This window comes from Gallus gallus, chromosome 28 (genome assembly GCF_016699485.2).
Source record: "Gallus gallus isolate bGalGal1 chromosome 28, bGalGal1.mat.broiler.GRCg7b, whole genome shotgun sequence".
Classification (NCBI taxonomy): Eukaryota; Metazoa; Chordata; class Aves; order Galliformes; family Phasianidae; genus Gallus; species Gallus gallus.
In genome coordinates this window covers 1,327,429-1,345,039 of record NC_052559.1, presented here as the reverse complement: position 1 = coordinate 1,345,039, position 17,611 = coordinate 1,327,429, and the positions used below count along the sequence as shown (strand labels likewise).

At 51.2% G+C, this 17,611-nt stretch overlaps 1 protein-coding gene across 2 annotated transcripts; it reads right to left on the bottom strand.

Annotated features, from left to right (window-relative positions):
- Positions 1-2,527: 2,527 nt before the first annotated feature.
- On the bottom strand, positions 2,528-17,509 carry LOC428322 (excitatory amino acid transporter 5-like). Of its 2 annotated transcripts, XM_040653621.2 has the most exons (11): positions 17,091-17,509; positions 15,860-15,939; positions 15,426-15,638; positions 15,222-15,264; positions 14,343-14,565; positions 13,933-14,032; positions 13,520-13,753; positions 12,777-12,971; positions 12,471-12,605; positions 11,609-11,772; positions 2,528-11,525 (listed from the first exon to the last, which is right to left on the bottom strand). In XM_040653621.2, the coding sequence occupies exons 1-11, from the start codon at positions 17,265-17,267 to the stop codon at positions 11,428-11,430; spliced, it is 1,662 nt and encodes a 553-aa protein (XP_040509555.1). In that variant the 5' UTR covers positions 17,268-17,509; the 3' UTR covers positions 2,528-11,427. The 2 variants fall into 2 exon arrangements, with proteins under 2 accessions (XP_040509555.1, XP_040509554.1); XM_040653620.2 differs by having other exon boundaries at positions 2,528-11,565; positions 11,673-11,772; positions 15,860-17,509.
- Between the last annotated feature and the right edge of the window lie 102 nt (positions 17,510-17,611).

Below are 17,611 nucleotides of genomic sequence, written 5' to 3'. Positions count from 1 at the left end.
TTTATAAGCACCAGGAAGGTGCGAAGAGCTGGGCGTCCTTCCCACGTCATCTACACACCGTTCTTTCAGGCTGACCCCTGATTTCACCTCTTTCCAAAGCAGTCTTGGCCTCATAACTTGCAGGGAGTTGAAGGTAAAAAAGATTATCTGCAGTTTTCATCCTTTCATTCGAGGTGTAGTGGTTCCTTTCAGGTCACCCTTCTGTCTCTGGGCTCACAAGGTCTTACAAGGATCAGACTGGAGCCTGGTCACGTTGCTCAGCAGTCCCATCCTATTGCTGGGTTAGGGTGTTACAATGGGATTTTAAAGCACTAGGTTGGATAGACCATCCAGGAGATGTTTTGTGGGGTGTCGGGTCCCTGAATGTGGAACACTCTCCTTCTCTTACTCAGCATCCATCCATTTCTCCACTTCTATTTTTTCAACACCAGCTGTGCTTGGCAGCCCCGAGGGCTGGGAGATGGCTGCGCTGTTTGGGACTGCCCCAGCCCTGCAGGGTGGGCTCTGTTCAATGGGACTGCGGGGTTTCACTCTAAAATGAGACAGTGCTGAGTACGGAGCTGTCGCGAGGGTGGTTTGGAGCCACCCCTAAACTTCACTGAAGGTGTTCTGGATTTGAGCTGCGTTGTGCAGAACTTAACAAACAAACCAACCCACCAAAATACAGGGGTTTTTTAGGTTGCAAAAATTAAAAAAAAAAAAAAAAAAAAAAGTTTTAGCAGAGTTTTCTTGCAGGCTTCATTCAGGCCGGTCTTTTCTGATCTGTTGGTTTATTAATGAGCTTTTATTCCCACCCAGTACCCGACACTTGCTTCCCAGATCCCCTGTAGGAATGGGGTGCAGCCCCTGCAGAGACATCCCGTTCACCATCTGCAGAGAGGGTCATTGCACAGCAAATGCAGAGCAGGGAGCTCCGGTGTTGCTGTGTGCCATATACAAGCTGGCAAAGGCGAATACAGCCCCTTCAGGTGAAGAAATAGCACCTCTGACCAGGGGCAGAATCAAAGCAGCGTAGTGTTCTGTTGTTTTCTCATGGTTTCATTTTGGACTGTGTCTGTATGCTCAAGTGCTGAGTTTTTGTCCTTTGAGCTGCACTGCTTTTCTGCAGTATCTGTGCTGCACTCTGCTGCGTAGAGGGAGGGGAACCGAACCCCCCACTGCCCCCAGCCCCTTCCTGTGCTGGGCAGGAGGTCTGTCCCATAGGGTGGAAGGAGCAGGAGCTGTTGTAGCACTGTGTATCCCTCTGGTGCAGGTGTCCTTAGAACCTCTGTGTGGCGATAGCACAGACCCCAGAGAACACGGAGCGGTGCATGAGATAGGGTGAGCCATGCAGATCACTGAGATGGGGTGAGCCATGTGGCTGTCGGGGTGGGAGCACTCTCGTCCTGGCAGAGGCACAGTGTGTCAAAGGCACATTTGTACAAAGCAATTAAAAGTGGGCATGCCTACACCAATAGCAGGAGGGGTCTGCAGCTGCAAGGGAGGTGACGGAGTAACTGGAGAGGTAATGCAGATTTCGGATGCTGTTTCGGAAGCGAGTGCGCCCTAGGGTCCATAAATAGTTGTTTTCATGTTATTTTATTTTCATGTTTGGGGTAAGATCAATAAAACAAAGATTCTTCACATATTTCAGGAAAGATTTTTTTTTCCCCCCAGTGTATTCTAAACTGGAATAACTGAAGCTGTTTTTCTTTGGCTTAGTTTATCATTACGTATGTGCTTAAGAAACAAAAAAAGCAACTGTTGAGAGCATCCCCTCGTGAGCTTTTCTACCCAAAGCAGCAGCTGAATGGTAGAACAAACTGCTTATTGAAGCGAGGTCCTCCGGGAAGCAAAGCCCTCTGAGAGCCGGTAGGATTTGGGGGTGGGTTTTTTTTTCCTATTAAACACATGGCTTTTTGTGAACCACTGACGGTGTCCCCGCGGCTCAGCTGCTGGAGCTCATATATGTATATTTGTACATATGGATGTGTTTGTCCCAGCGCTGCCCGGAGGGGTGCTGTGCTGTGCTGTGCAGGACGAGGCGCCTTGCACTGAAGCTCAGGGCAGAAGCGCTGTGGGGAAGGGACCAAATTCACACCCGGCGCAGGAAAACACCGCTCCCTTTTTGCTCACCTTGTGGTTTTATCACCCTGTGTGCTTTAATATCGATATTTGGCAGCAAATCACGTCTCATTCTGTGCCCTCTGCTGTAGCTCCACACTTCCCAGTGCTGGCGCTGAGCACCACGCGGATCCTTACAACAACCAAAAGCTTGGCACTCATCTTACACGGTTATTGCACCCAATCTGTTTTCTACTTTAAAAAGAAAGTGGTGGAAGTAAATAGCAGATCTGAGCACAGCCTTTCTGCTCCCAGCGCGGCCGCAGACCCGGCGCAGCGTTCGACCCCAACTGTTTTTCTGTTTGGGTGGAATTTCCACCACGGAACGGCTGCTGCTGGCCATGGGAGGTGGGTAGGAGTAGGGCTGCCATTGGGAAACCTTTGAGACCTTGGGAAACTGCCGCTGCGTTCGGAGCCTTTCTCCTCCCTGTTCCTTATTTCCAAGGGGGTTGGGGCGACGTCTCGGCGCTGTGGCCGAATGTTCTCAGTTGGTCGTTGGGAAGAACTTGAAACCAGTCGGGACAAACCTTGATCCGCCAGTATGAATCACACTGTACTCCTTTTCTTGGTTTAATTTCCCTTATCTTCTGTAATCTTTTGTTTATAAATTAATCTGTTTGTGGGACAGAAGGTTTTACCGATTGTTTTCCGTTCTGTACAGTACACGGTTAAACATTTTGTATATTTAGTGTGTTTTTAAGTTATTGGTTTGTTTTATATCAAATAATTTATTTTTCAGGTACCATTTTCATTTACGCTTTGTTTTTACATGGGTTTATTTTAAATAAAGTATGACACTGCTTTCCAAATGTCTGAAACGAAGTGGAATCCCATTGTGTTATTTTGAGAGTACGTATGTAAAAAACGTATCTTAGAAAGAGTTGCAAAAATGTACCGACCCCATGCTTCTGTCCTTCAGTTCCAGTGTTTGGGAACTCTGCGGTATTTATCTCTTTCCTTTGAAAGCGGTTGGAAAAGTTGGCATTCTCATATTGAAGCAGTTGAAAGATGGGCTGAACGCAGCAGCGCTTTTGTAGAACCCTGTGGATGGAGCGTTGTTTTCTGATGGTGTTCTAAAAATTAAAGGAAACGAAGCCTCGATCCCTTACCCTTGTTTTCATATAAAATTTAATCTAATTTAATATGAAAAAGATCTTTTTTTGTTGTTATTCTTTGGCCGACACGTTCCATGCTGGTTTTGTTAACTGGTTATACCATATCCGTCGAGTTCCTAGAGGAGCTGTGCTGGAAGCTGATGTATTGCGGAACGGTATTGAGCTTTTGCTTAATGGTTCCTCTTTGGTTCTTTTCCTGCAGGAATTGGGGTTTCTTTGTGCAATTTGGAATTCTGATGTTCTTTTCAGAGTAATACGAGTTGTGTTTGCAATTGGGCGGGTTGAGTTCACTCCGCTAAAGCTTCTGTTACGCGTCACACGATGAGAATGATGGAATTAGAAGAAGGCACAGGGCTGCCTTCTTACCTTTCAGGAAGAGTTGTTCTCTCCATATTAGGACGCTTATCCCAGTTGATTAAAAAACTAAATAAAATAATAATTAAAAAGAGCACCGACACCAAACCAGCCCCCAGCTATAGCCCATTGCTCAGAAGTTTAGGGTTGGTTGGTTGGTATTTCTTGCAACTTTCAGAGGGAGCCCTTGAGATGCAGAGCTCTTCCATCCCCGAGGTCGGACAGGACCTGGTTGCTCTTATCTGGGAAAGGTTGGCCCAGTGGGGGTGTGCGAAGCGCTCGTGGAGCTGTGCTGCCAGGCTGGAGGGGCCTGCTGCTATCCTGCCCAGAGCTGCGTGTGCCCCATACCTGGAGGTGCCCGAGGCCAGGGGTGGCCTGGGTGTCCTGAGCTAGTGGGGTGTCCCTGCCTGGGGTAGGAACTGAATGGCCCCTCTCCTCCCTTTCATTCCAACCATCCTATGGAAGACGTAGCGCTGCCAGGGTGGCTTGGAGCTTTGCAGAGCTGCATTTCCAGTTCTTGCTGCTACAGGAATGGCCTGGTCTCCCAGTGCTTACCCAATTGAAATTGTTCTTCCTGCTAGATTTTAAAGAGCAAAAATCAGTATTTTTGGTTACTGCCACTCGAACAGATTATAGGATGTGCAATATCTGTTGCAAACAGGAGCGCATAATCCCCAGCACAGAATTTTAGACGTTTCCTGGCTTCTTTGCAGAGGAACTGCAGCAGCTTCAGTGTGATTCCTCCCAAAGGACGTTACCCCAGTGGGATCACTTTGCCCTGGTTCATACCAGCAACCTTTGTATCTTCCAATTCCATGAGAAGCAATAAGAGAAAACACACTGACAACCAGAAGGTTTTGCCACAAGACGTGCCTGTCAGGTTTGTCCCCCCTGTCAGAAATGGCCATTTTTACAAAGAGAAGAAAAAAAATCCCAAGCTAGTCTGGCCACATTAACCCTCAGGTGGAGATAACTCGGGATGGAGGTTCCCTTCCTGCAGCTCTCCCCTTGGCTGCAGGCTGTGCCCTCGGCTCCTGGCGGCTCATAGTACTGTGCCTCTCTGCTGTCACCACCAGATCTCCCAGAACAGTGATAGATGACACTGATTGCCGTCTCATTGGTACCCTGCTCTTTAAAATGTCTTTTTTTTCCCCCCATTTGAATAGTACCTCTATTACATAATGCAGTTAATGTTATTTTTTCTGGCTTGATTGACTTCTCTCTGCAGAGCTGCAGTTGGAGTGCTCCTCATGGCCACCCAGGAGCTGACAGAGAGCTTCACTGATTCACATAAAGATAGCTGTGGCTCTTCGTGCATTCTCTGAGTAACCAGCAGACTTCTGACACATCCTTTAACCCAACTTCTGTTTGAATGTGTTGGAACAGATCCTGCTCCCAAGCTCAGCCCAGTGTATGCTGCAGAGAGAGATCCTAGCGGAGAGCAGAGCAGAAACGGTTTGGCTTGGGAGCAGTGTGGGGTCGGTGTGAGCAGTGCTGGGCTGCGGCTCATGTGCTGCAGGAGGAGTGTGTGCTCACACTCTCCAGACCTCAGCACGGCACTGCAGTTCATGTTGGCTCTGGTAAGTCAGTCCCCGTGCTTCTCTGAAAGCAAACAGGTTTGGTCTTGGCCCAACCAGAAGTGTAAAATTGGGGTGAAGTGCTTTTGTGATCACATATCCTACCTGACACCTCTTTGTCTCAGGTTGTTCCCTCTGTTTTGTATCTGTCAGGAGATGAGTCTTCGTACGTGTGTGTGCATGTGTTAAAGTGTACGTGGGTTGTAGTTATAGATGGTTTATTTATAACATGCATTTATCTCAGTTGCATATATTGATGCGTTCTGTGCTCTGTGTGCACACATACACTGTTCCACATGCATACACAATGTGAAGGTAACTCACAGAATCACGTACATCATTTTTTTAACAGAAAACTTGAAGTCAAAATATTCGGTTTTTATACAACAAACTCATACAAAGATATATCCTTAAAAATCTGAGCTTTTGTCATGCTTTCGAGTCACGAGGGCATTTTGTAACAGCAGTGCAATGATTTGACAAGCAGGAGACAGAGCTTTAAGAGAACATAATATCCACATTTCTCTAAAACTTCTCAAAATAACTTCAGACACCTCCACCTCGTGCATCATCTGGTAACACAGCATCGCTGCTCTTTGGGGAGCTCTTCCCGTTTGCTTCTCCCTGGGATCAGAATGCTGTCTGTCACCTCTTTGAGAATTGGCAATTAGGAAACGATGCTTGCTTCTTTTTGGCCAGCTTTTCTATTTTGTTCCCTGCTATTACAATATTTCCTGGGCTTTAATACTCTCATCCTTTCTTACTGCAGGAATGGAAGAAGGAAGATGGCTCAGCTTCAAGAACATCTGTGAGTGGCAGAGATTGGCCTTGCACACCACCATAGTTTGGGGTGCCCAACTGGCCCTGCTCCCCATCCCTGGATTCTGGGATGGACACCCAGGTGCTGCTGGTGGCCATGGGGAAGGGACATTGGGTCTGAGTTCAGCTCTTGGTGTCCATGTAATGAGTACTGGGCTTACCAGAGCAGCTCTGCTGTCCCCTCCGATCTCCCAGTTCCTCTGTGAGTGTGCGTTGTGGTCTGGGGAGAAGGAACAACGTGAAGCTGATTCGCTTAAGGCCACATCCAAGGAAGGAAGAGAAAGAGAAGAGGACAGGCTGGATTGAATCAGTGAAATTTAGGCAGCCTGACATCATGTGCAAAACTTGAAGTTTGTGAAACCCGTGTTCTGTATAGCACAGCTGAGTGATGGTCTCACAGCTGCTGGGGTTCGGTGCAGCAAAAGGGGGGTGCTGGGTTGGGGGGGCTGTGCAGGAGGAAGCTGAGTGAGTGGGAGAGCTCCTCCATTTTGCCTTTGCTTAGCACTGAAGGTGTCACCCCTTCCTAAGCACTGTCTTGCAGGAACCAAAGGAGGAAGATTAGGTGATGCCCAAGGAGAAGCTCCTTGCAGCAGCTGCAGCTTCCTGCTGTTGGTGCTCATAACTGTGTGAAAGCTTAATGGCTCATTAAAACACCACATTGTCATACTGCTTTATTTTTATCATTATTTTTTTAAGAACAATGAGAGGATTCTTAGCAGTTCCCATCCTAATAAAAACCCCGAAGTAATCAAGTGTTGTAGGCTCAAATAAGAGGACATGGGGAGCCAGTAGGTGGTTGGGAGAGTGGCTGGGGGGCAGGTTAGCCACAAAAGATGCAGGAGATGAGGAGGGGTGATGGTGCTGCAGGATGGCACACTGGGAGAACACAGTGTATTCTGCAAAAGCAGAGGTGACAAGAATAAGGGTAAGTGCACAGAGCTGGCCATGATTGCAGATGCAAAGCAGGAAAGAGCAGTGTGGTCTTGAGGTGTTTGTGCATAATTAGAACAAGGAAGAATTGTTTTAATTAGTATGGGTGATAAGTTGTGAGTAGAAAGTGGCAGTGATAGGTGTATGGATAATAGGAGATGTGACACACATAACCTTAACCTCATCCATCTTGTCTCTATTCTGCAACATGTTTCTATAGGCAGTGCTTTCAGGCTGAAGTCAGGGAACGAAGGCTGCGTGCTGTGCTGAACTGTGATGACTCCATCCTTGGTCCCAGTGAGGGACAGCAGGGAATAATGTTACCCAAGCGTTGGATAGCACATTTAACAATGTGGAGGTAAAGAAAAGGGTCACAGGTTGTCACAGGGGTTTACCACAAATAATATCATTAGTTTGGTGGATGTCTTTGATCATTAGAAGTACTGGAAGTGGAAGGTGCTATAAGAAAAATGGCAATGGGGAGAGCTAAGCAGGAGGTTCTCACCTGGGAGGACACAGCAGTTCGCTTACTTTTCAGGAACGCACCTTCAGCTTTTCTTTGCATTGAACTATCACATGCACTATGAAACCCTGAGCTGGAAGCTGCTGGGAGAACCCGTAGCTCTGAACTTCCTGCCAGGAAGGGTGCTCAGGAGGCGTGAGAAGTGTTGGTGTTCTTGCACAGCGTGGGCACGTCATCCAGAGGAGCTCACAGACAGGTGTGCATGCTCAGGAATTGGGTGCACGGCTCTGACCGGTGGTAACATGGATGGAGAACCCCTCTCTGAAGAGGTGACCCAACTGGAAATTGCTGAGGGAGCTGTAGCAGTGGGAAAATCCACGTGGTGGTTCGAACAAGTGTGCTTCACGGTGTCTCATGGCATGCAGGATTGAAGACAAGAAGATAATAAACAATGCAGTTTGTTTATATGTGCCGTGTCTCCCACTGGTCTTTGTGCTTTGGGTAGGGAATGTACGAGGCTGGGGATCAGGGAGGATGGATCTGGCAGTCCGCAGTCTGCCTTGCCACGTGCTTTGTTGTAGGAGCATAGTGGAAGGATGTTGGTGGAGACTTGACAACCTGGATGCATTGGCTTGTTTCTGTGTCACCCTCAGGGCTTCGTTGCACCGGCTGTGTGGAAGGGAGCTCAGAATCCAGGAACCACCAGTGCAGTTCAGTGGTTTTGTAGCTGGAGATGAAACTGGAGTGGGAGTGAGGACACTGCAGAAGGAAACATTCTGTAGAACTGCCAAAATGTTCGACCTCAGCTTAGAAGGGCTGCAGGGATGGTGGCAGTCAGCTGAGGACCTGTGATGCTCATCGTTGGACTGAAGTTCTCAGAATTTCCTCTGTAACGATGGCTTCAATTCATCTGTTCCTATGAGGCAGTTCTGGTTGGGCTTGGCATGCTCTGTCCCAGCTGTCAGGTCTGGGATGTATCCCCTTTTTGAAATAAAAATGTTTTCAATGCTGTGCATTTGAAATCCACACTGATCTGCTGTTACACTGGGAAAAAAAAAAAAGGGTATGGAAACTTTCCAAAAAAAAAAAACCAGCTTCAACCAGAGACAGAGTTTGCATTTTATTGGATTGTGTCATGCATATTCACAAGTCGCTCTGAAAGTAATACCTGCTATTTATTTCCTTGGAAACAACAACTGCCACAGAGAGCACACTAACACCGTTTGATGGAGCAAATTCTCAGCTACAAAACATTGTGTGGTTTGAGTTCAAAGGGGTCTTAAGGCCCGACATCGTTCAGTTTGTAGGTGGACAAACATTCTTAACGGCTCCATGCGTGGATTGCTTGTACTTAGCTGGAAAAGCAAAGGCCTGAAGGAATACACGCAGATAGACCTGCTTCTGTAAGTGGTTATGAGCAAATGAATTGCTGCGCACAAAGTGTCTGTGTCGGTGTTCTATTTCCCACTGAAGCCTTCGTGTGTAGGAACCATGCATTGGTGCCCACATCCTTGAAGAACAGCTATTAGCAATGAAGAACAGATGATGGGATGTGGGAAGAGGAGGGATCACCACCATATGGGCAGGAGAAACTCACAGTCAAAGGTGAGGATTGGCATTGGATTGCCATTGGGAGCAGAGCGGGGGGAATTGTGCCTGGCTCTGAATGGAGGGATGACTGGACGTCTCGGGGATGGAAGTGCCAGCAGTGTTTGGTCTGTCACAGCAAATACCTGCAGTTGGGAAATGGTGTTAGGGAGAGAAACGGAAATGGACTTAAAACACCCAAGGACGAGGCAGTGTTCTTGAAACACGGGAGCATCACGTTGCTGTTAACATTCTAGCACCAGAACGTGGTTTGGGGTAATGCTTTGCAGACAACTGCAAACTTCTGGAGACCAAGTGGTGGAGGAGGATGGCCAAATAACCACGTGGTTGTGGTTCTGCATGTGGATGGACAGTGAGCGGCAGGTTCTGAGGTGAGCTGGCCGCAGGTAAGTGGAGCAGCAAGGTTGGGCTGGGAGCACTGCTCCAGCCCTGTGTTTTCTTTCCCATCTGCCCTAACATCGGGGTGACCCACATTTTTAAATTAGCAGCACATCCATCTATCCGAACTGCTCCTTTCGGGAGTGAACGTGTAGTGAGAGTGAGGAGGGACCTGTCTGCTCCTTCCCCTCTTTTCATTTACTTCCTTATTTCATTTCCCTCTAGAGCTTCTCATTTTCTCTGATGCGGCCACAGACTGAGGGCTGCGAACACCAGCCACAGTCTTCACTGCGTACGGCAGAACATGGCTATAATCCACCATCCACATCCAAAGCTCCAGAGAAACATCTTTTCTGCTCCTTTCAGCGTACAAAATAATTAAAGGGTTGGCTAAGCTCACTGAGAACATCTTGTGATGGCTATCTACAAATGTCCCAACAAGTGCCCGTGATCTCCACGCACAAAAGGAGCGATGCTTCTCAGCGTATAACCGATATGGAGAGCACAGTAACACTGTTTGATGGAGCGGAGTCTCAGCTCTGAAACACTGCTTTCCAACACAGCCACTGCCATTAGCTTTGCATTTACACCAGTGATGAACAAGAGCTGCGTGAGCTGAGTGCCTGATGCGGGTCATAGAATCATAGAATCCTTGGTGGGTCATCCTTAGGGTCACCTCCTCCCCTTCACCAAACCCGCTGGTGGCATCCCATTCCCCAACCAAGGCTCATTCGGCCAAATGGTTGGGTTTTCTACCCGAATTTCAGGAGGTACCACAAAGCCAAGGGCTTCTGCCACCTTGGGTTAATAGTCATAGAAGGCATAAGTAGCTTCTACGGGGGTTTTATTGCAAAGAGGCAGCTCCTGGTGATTTTTCTCAGCAAGAATAATGCTCAGATAACAACCCCGTGCCTTTGCCCAGTTGCTCTCCCAGCTTTATGAAGATATGGTACACACTGTCTTTGAGGCTGAAGTAGTTTTCAGTGTGCTGAGCAGAATCCTTCAGTTCACCCCATTCCCACGTGTCGTACCCACAGTCCCAGAGGGGGGACAGTGCTGCTCCTGGTGCTGCTCAGTGACTTTGGGCCCATTCTCAGTGGCTTTCATGACTTCTGGAAACTTCCTGTCCCTCAACTTCTGGTGCAGTCATGTTACTCTGAATGCAGAACACCGTGCTGACGTTTTGGGACTGGATGCATTACTCTGCTGCTGCTGCTGGACTTACCCCAGTGCTCATCAGCTTGTTAGCTGATCTCGTCTGCCTGCATATGAGTAATAGGGATAGCTCAATTCATTTCCCTGTGGGTTGTGTCACCTTTTAGTGAACTCAGTGATGTTGGTATGGATTTAAGCTGCTTCCGTCAGCCTCGTGCTGTGGCAGTAATGACAACCCAGGGCAGGAGGGGGATGTGGTGACGTTGCAAGAGGTAAATGCATCTAGCAGCACACATAAGGTGTATGAAAGGCTTTTCTGGAGAAGGCTGCCCTTGGGAGCTGTGTTTTAAGGCTTTCATTGGAATGGGAATTTGAACTTAGGAGCACAGCTGCAATGGGGTAATGCTTATAAACCGATGCAGCATGCTGATCACTGTGGCAGCATCCATTCTGCTCAGCTTTGGCTTTGGGCTCTGGGCAAAAGATACACTTTGTTTTTCAGATGAGAACCTAAAAGATATGCATGTATATGTATATATTAATATGTAATATATATTGGTATGTATTAGTATATATAAAAAGGTTTAAAAATAACTATTAACACCTTATGGCATGCAGCCTGGGCAGCAGATAGAGGCTGCTGCCATAAGATGACAGCTTCAGTTCCACCTCTGCTGCCGTCACCTCGTTGCTGTTCCCCGCTCCCCTGAGCAGCCTTTTGAAAGGGGACAGGGCTGTGCCATAACCCCAACTGCTGTAGGCAGGGCAGCCAGTTCGGTCGTGTCCTCAGCTCCAAGCAGCAGGGCAGAAAGGATAGAGAGGGGTTTGCTGCCCCAGGTAAGGCCTTTGTCTTGCGGAGCAGCTGTACGTGGCATTGGGAATGCTTTAGCACCGAGGTCCCGTCCTGGGGTGGGAGTGCTGCAACCTACACCTGGCAGATGTTGTAGTGCACTCCCATCTGCTCAAACAGAGTGTCCTCAAGCAGCTGGATCACGTTGTCTTTGGGATGCAGAAGTGGGGGCTCTGCAGAAGGAAACTTGTCTGTGTCGCTCGCTGTATCTTGCTGTGAGAAAAGATGAAAATGCCGTTTCAGTTTCTTAACCAACCGCGTTCTTTGTGTCTGCATGGCCTCAGAGTGCCCCATGCTCCCAGAGAACCAACTGGACATACCTTTGGGGGCTTTGGGGCAAAGTCCTTCTCACAGACATGTTGTATGATGCCAGCAGCCAGCGCGTCCCCGAGGACATTGGTCATGGTCCGAAATCGGTCCCTGGAAGAGAGAAGCACTGAGGCTGCAGCCAGCAGTCCCGTATGGCATTGCAGCACGTGGGATGCAGCACTGCTGTCCCTGCCACTGCTGGGATAGCAGTTCTCACACAGAGGGATATGGAGCTCCCATACTTCTTGTCTGGAGATCATCCTGCTCCTCACCCACCAGCACAACGGCTGCTCCAATGGAAGAGTGCTGTGGGTTGAAGACGGTCCTTGGAAAGCACTGTCTCTCTGTGTAGGAAGGCCAGTGTCGTTTCCCTTCTGATGACATGCAGCTCATAAGATGCATGCTGCCTATTGGATGTGCCCGTTTGCTGCTGCATGGTTTTATTCTGCAGGTCATGCATTTGTCAGAAGCAGTGGCATTTTTCCACCTCTTTGGTGGCAACCCCGGATCCTTCCTGTCTATCTATTGCAAGTACACATGCATGCTTTGTTTTCTTAGCTTATTTGTGACCTCTGGCAAAGATGTGGTGTGCAGTAGTGATAGCGATGGGCACTCCAAACAGGAACAATCAGGTAAGAAGTTTTTGCTGGTTGTTATCATAGGGCATTTTGGGAAAAGAATAGGAAAAGGAACAAGCTTACGCTTGGCTTCTGGCCTTGTTCTGAGGTCAGTCTCCATTTCCTCTACTAGAGGGAAATCCCAGTGTGTCCCCACTGCACACACACACCATGTGCCCAGAAAGGACTTACAGGGCCCAGTCCACCGCGATGATGAGTGTGATGTCAGCAGTGGGCAGCCCCACCGAGGTCAGCACGATCACCATTGTCACGAGTCCTGACTGGGGGATGCCAGCCGCCCCAATGCTCGCTGCAGTTGCTGTTATGCTGTGGAGAGAAGGCTGTGGGATTAGTGTGGTGTGGAAGTTCCCTATGGACCAGGGTGAGCTCTGGAAGGTTCCAGCACTGTGGACTGCTCATCCGTGGGTGCATCCAGTGGTGGAGAGTGGGATGGGATGCAGTGCCCACACCTCCCTGCCCGCTGCTGCGCGTGTGTACCTTATCGTCACGATCTGCCCCAAATCCAAGTCGTACTCGTTGACCTGGGCGATGAAGATGGCAGCAACTGCCTCATACAGTGCTGTGCCATCCATGTTGATGGTGGCACCAACAGGAAGGACGAAGCGTGCCACGCGCCGGTCTATGCCGTTGTTTTCCAGAAGACACTTAAGGGTGATGGGCAAGGTCGCTGAGCTGCAGGGCAAGGAGCATTAAGTCATCATTTGCCACAGCATCACCAGTGCTGCCTTTGGAATTACTGAGCAAGCACTGTAGAAAGGAAAGTCCTGTAGAAACGTAAGCAGTAATGTTATATGGGTTGCTGTACCAACAGAAGCCATATGCATCTCTTTGGCTTACAGCACCTGGAGGACGCATGGAGCACACGCCATTGGCCGAGCAGTAAGGCTGCAGTGCCAGTGGGATAACCCAGAGCCCCCCCCCCCCATCCCCACTGGGTCCCAGCAGGGAATGGCCACTCTTCCTTCTGCCCATCACAAGACCAGAAGCTGTAATGCAGGGGCTGCTGGAACCGGGTGTGAAGGTGATGTGACAGTGGGGCAGTGCTGAGCATCCCACTTCCCACTGCTGCCTGGAGGGATCTCCTTTAATGTTTTATCTTTCTTGATGTCTGCAGTGCATCTCTTCTGCCGCACAGCCAGCCCTCCATGCCTCCACATCCCCCACAAGTGACCCACATCCTGTCCCGGCTGTACCCACATATTTCAGCCATGTTTTCATACCTGGAAGATGTAGCTAAGGCAATCAGCAAAGCTTGTAGTATCCCCTTAATGAAAGCATAGGGGTTTTTCTTGGTGATGAGTATAAAGAGCAGTGGTAAGAGCACGAGTCCATGGATGGCCAGCCCCGACACCACAGTGATTGCATACAGCCCCAGCTTCTGGCCTGTAACCGATGGGTCTTCCATCTCCAGGATCTTCCCAGCAATGAGAAACACAATGCCGAAAGGGAAGTACCTACCAAGAATAAGGGAAAGTGCTCATGAAGACTAAGCAGTGCAGCAGTGATTACAGTATTTGGTGCAGCTGTACTGCACTGAGTCCATTGCAGACAACAGATACTTGGGGCTGCAGGACTGGCATCAGCACCAGCAAGCGGGTGAGGAAAGAGCAGAACTGATGATGACCCGACTCACCAGACAGCCATGGAGACGATTTTCATCACGGCTTCGTTCAGACACTGGCACACGTTGACCAGCGGTGCTCCTCGCTCACCCATCTTTCCCAGGAGAAGCCCTATAGCCCAACACATGGACCTGTGCTACTGAGCAGTACCTACCCAGTGTGCAGTGCCACGTGCCCTTGGGCTGAGGATGGAGGAAGCTAGAGAGGGATGGACTGGCTTTTTTTCTGACAGCTCCCCCGGTGCCCCCAGTGCTGCCCTCACCACGCTGCCCCCACCCCAAATCCTCGGATTGGCTCTCGGGTTCCTGATACGCTGAGCTCAAGCTCCTCGCCCTCACCTCTCCCCATAATCCGCCCCACGCTGATCCCATCGCCTCCTACTCTTTTCCCCCCCAGCTCCCTCCTCTCCTCCTGCAGGTACCTATGGTTGCGGAGAAGATGACAATCCCAAGGACGTTCATCTCGTTGCTGGTCCCTGGCAGGGTCCTGTACGTCATTTCGGGAGACGGTGTTAGCTCAAGAAACACGGGCCGGTGGATTTCAGGGTTTTCCTCATCCGGTGCAAAGTAAATAAAACTGAGGGATTTCCCTGGGATTGTTGGGAATCGTGGAGACTTCACCACTGGGACAATAACGGTTCGATACTGGGATAGAAGCAAAGCAGAAGTTACTGTCCCGTGGGCAGCAAGCTCCAGTGAGTGGCCCTGCAGGTTCACTGGTGAAGTGCGAAGCAGGGCAGGGAAACAGCAGCTGGCATTTGAGGTGGATCCCTGCTGGATCCTGGTGTAGGATGAGATGAGAAAATGTTATGGTCCCTACAGAGGGGCCCCTCCACCCCTGTCCTGGCACCCCACAGACTCCCGGTGCCATGAGCTCGCTGTTCTCCCTGCACCCTGCCCATCTCTGCCCCATATTCTTCAGCCCAAACCTCATCACTCTCATCCTCCTGCCTACACCCCTCTGCCCTGCTCTCCGACCACACTGGGACTAGGATGGGTATGGGATGGGAATGGGGGTGGGACTGGGGACAGGACGGGAATGGGGAGGGGAATGGGTTAGGGACAGGAATGGAATCAGGATGGGATGGAGACAGGGATGGGATGGGGATTGGATAGGGATGATGGTGGGACCAGGAATGGGCTGGGACTGGAGCTGGGATTGGGGCTGGGGCTGGGCTGGGATAGGGACTGGGGCTAGGACTGGGACTGGAACTGGGGCTGGGAAGCCACCACACAACAGCAGGGCCCAACTGTTGTGTTGCAGAGCAGGGAGGCCAGGCTGCCAGGGGCTGGTTGCTCACCTGCTGGAAGGAAGCTTCCACCAAGTTGGAAGGGAACATGTTCCTGGAAGAGAGCAGTAGTGTGGAAGTTAAAGCTGGGGGGGAGCTGGGGAGCTGGAGGCAATCTTGTGGGAGAAGAGGCCGAGAGGAGGACCGGTGTGCTGCAGTATTCCCAGGAAGTCGTGGCCCGCAGCCCCCACACTGCTCCCAGACCCCACAACACACCTGATCAAATCCAGCAGCGCGTCGGCAGAGCTGAGCACCACCTTCCCTGCCGAGTAGTCCTCCTTCTGCGCGGCCACACCAGGGTGGATGCTGACTACCAGGATGATCCCGATGGTCACCGCCATGAAAGTGGTCCAAAGGTAATAGGTGATGGTGATCACCCCCATCTTCCCACAGGCCCTGGGCTCCATGGTGGCCAGCCCGGACATCAGGCTGCGCCAGGAAACACCATACTCAGCACCCGCTCCCAAACTGCATGGGGTCAGTGTTGGGGATCCTGATTGGAGCCCCCATGTGCCGCAGGTGTAAGAGGTAAAGAACCCCAAGTGACCCCCAGCTCTGCTCCCACCCCTGGGCCCAGGGCCTGGCACCCACACTCAGGCAGCTGCCTGTCCTGTCTCATGGTCCTTTAGATGCAGAAGATGGTATCTCACCTGGAGGTGATCAGCGGCAGGATCAGCATCTTCAGCATCCTCATGAGCAGCTCTCCAGGAAAGGAGAAGTACTGCTTCTCCTGCAGGGAGCAGAGCGTTGGGAGGGATGGCAATGGGGAGGTGTGCACAGATTGTGGGTGAAGGGCTCAAATCAGGCAGATTTGCTCTTTTTCCCAGTGGGACCCAGACTTGAGCTTGTTTCCCCGGTGTGACAGTGTGGTTTTGCTGCCCATCCCCTACCAGAGCTGCTGGGGGGAATAAATCCCACCCCATGGGGAAATCCGGCCAGGAGCTGAGGAGCGGTGTGGGGCCATTCCCCATCCCAAAGGCACATCCCCCTGTGGGAACAGCCCCATGGCCACACTTCTGTTGCTCCACACCTCTGGGTGCCCGCCTGCCATCCACCCATCCTTCCATCCTTCCACCCACTCACCCATCCACCATCTGTCTGTCCCTCTGTCTGTCTGTCCCTCTGCCATCCCTTCCTCCATTTACATCCTTCTGGAGGCTCCTTCCCTCCCTCCCTCCCTCCGTCCATCCATCCATCCATCCATCCATCCGTCCTGCATCCAACCTTCCCCAGTGCCATGTGGATTTGTCAGGCACCCTGGGGTAGGGGCAGGACCGGGGGCAGTGGGATGCTGCCTCTTTCGTGGCCACGTGCATTGGGGTGCAGTGGGATTACACCCCGCTTCAGTTAAGTCAGATCATCCTCGCTCCAGGCAGTAATGCTGCAGGGTGTAATTGAAGTGACAAATGCCAAATCCTCGCAGGTTATGCGGGGATGTGCCGGCAGCAGCTGTGCATCCCACAGATCAGGGCTGAGTTAAAACCGCTGTGATTTTAACACGGTGACATTTAATGGCCCTTTGGGAACAGGAGGGGACCCCTGGGAGTCTGGTACGGTTTGTGCTGGGACTCGCCTGGATGCTGAGCACCTGCACAGGCAGTGGAGGAGTGTGGCTGTGGGATACCAGCACTGCTGCCCTGTGCCATGGGATGGCCCCAAGCATGGAGCATCCATACCCAGGGCACAGGGCAGCAGCTGCCTTCCCCCCCACCCCCCTGCAGCCCAGCAAGGTCCCCAACAGAGGGATGCAGGATTTGTCCTGCCGCTCCGGGGCCAAAATAAGAAGAAAACCCATTTGTGAGAGGTTGTTCTCTCAGGCAGGAGCCCCCGCATTCAGGGCTGAGCCCTTCCGTGCTCCCCTCGCTCCCACCCCATCCTTACCAGCTCCGTCAGCTCCAGTGCCCGCAGCAGGAAGCCCAGCAGGCAGCCGGTGGCCACCGACAGCATGGACAGTGTCAGGAGGCCGTTCCTGTGCCAGAAGGCCCGAATCCGCACCCAGAGGCGTGCAGAGCCCATGGACAGTGAGCCCAGCAGCGCCGCGCGGGCGCGCTCCCACATGGCCCCGCTCAGCAGCAGCTCCGCACCGCGCACATCGCAGCGCTCGCTGTGCCAGCCGTAATCCCAGACCAGGAGCTGCCTCGGGAGCCCTTCCCGTAATGGAAAGTGACGTCCTGCAGCGCTTAATCTGGGCTTGGCTTTCTGCGGGTGAGCGCAGTGGGGTTAACCCTTCCCTGCTGCTCTCACCCCGTGGGGCCGCATGCACCAGGATGGAGCTCCGTTCCCAGCGCAGTTCCCGGCCCAGAAGGATCTGTGCCCAGACCTGGAGGTGACGTTTGGGCACTGAGCGCATCCCCACCCCACCCCGCGTCCACACCGGTGGAAGTGCTGCGTTGGGGCAAAAC

What these genes read in the sequence shown, in the direction of transcription:
- LOC428322 (XM_040653621.2), bottom strand. Translation starts at nt 17,267, where the DNA reads ATGTGGGAGCGCGCCCGCGCGGCGCTGCTGGGCTCACTGTCCATGGGC. An exon ending in TGGAAGCTTCCTTCCAGCAG is followed by an intron (nt 14,566 to 15,221) that starts GTGAGCAACCAG and finishes CTTCTATCCCAG; the next exon opens with TATCGAACCGTTATTGTCCC. An exon ending in GGGCAGATCGTGACGATAAG is followed by an intron (nt 12,606 to 12,776) that starts GTACACACGCGC and finishes TTCTCTCCACAG; the next exon opens with CATAACAGCAACTGCAGCGA.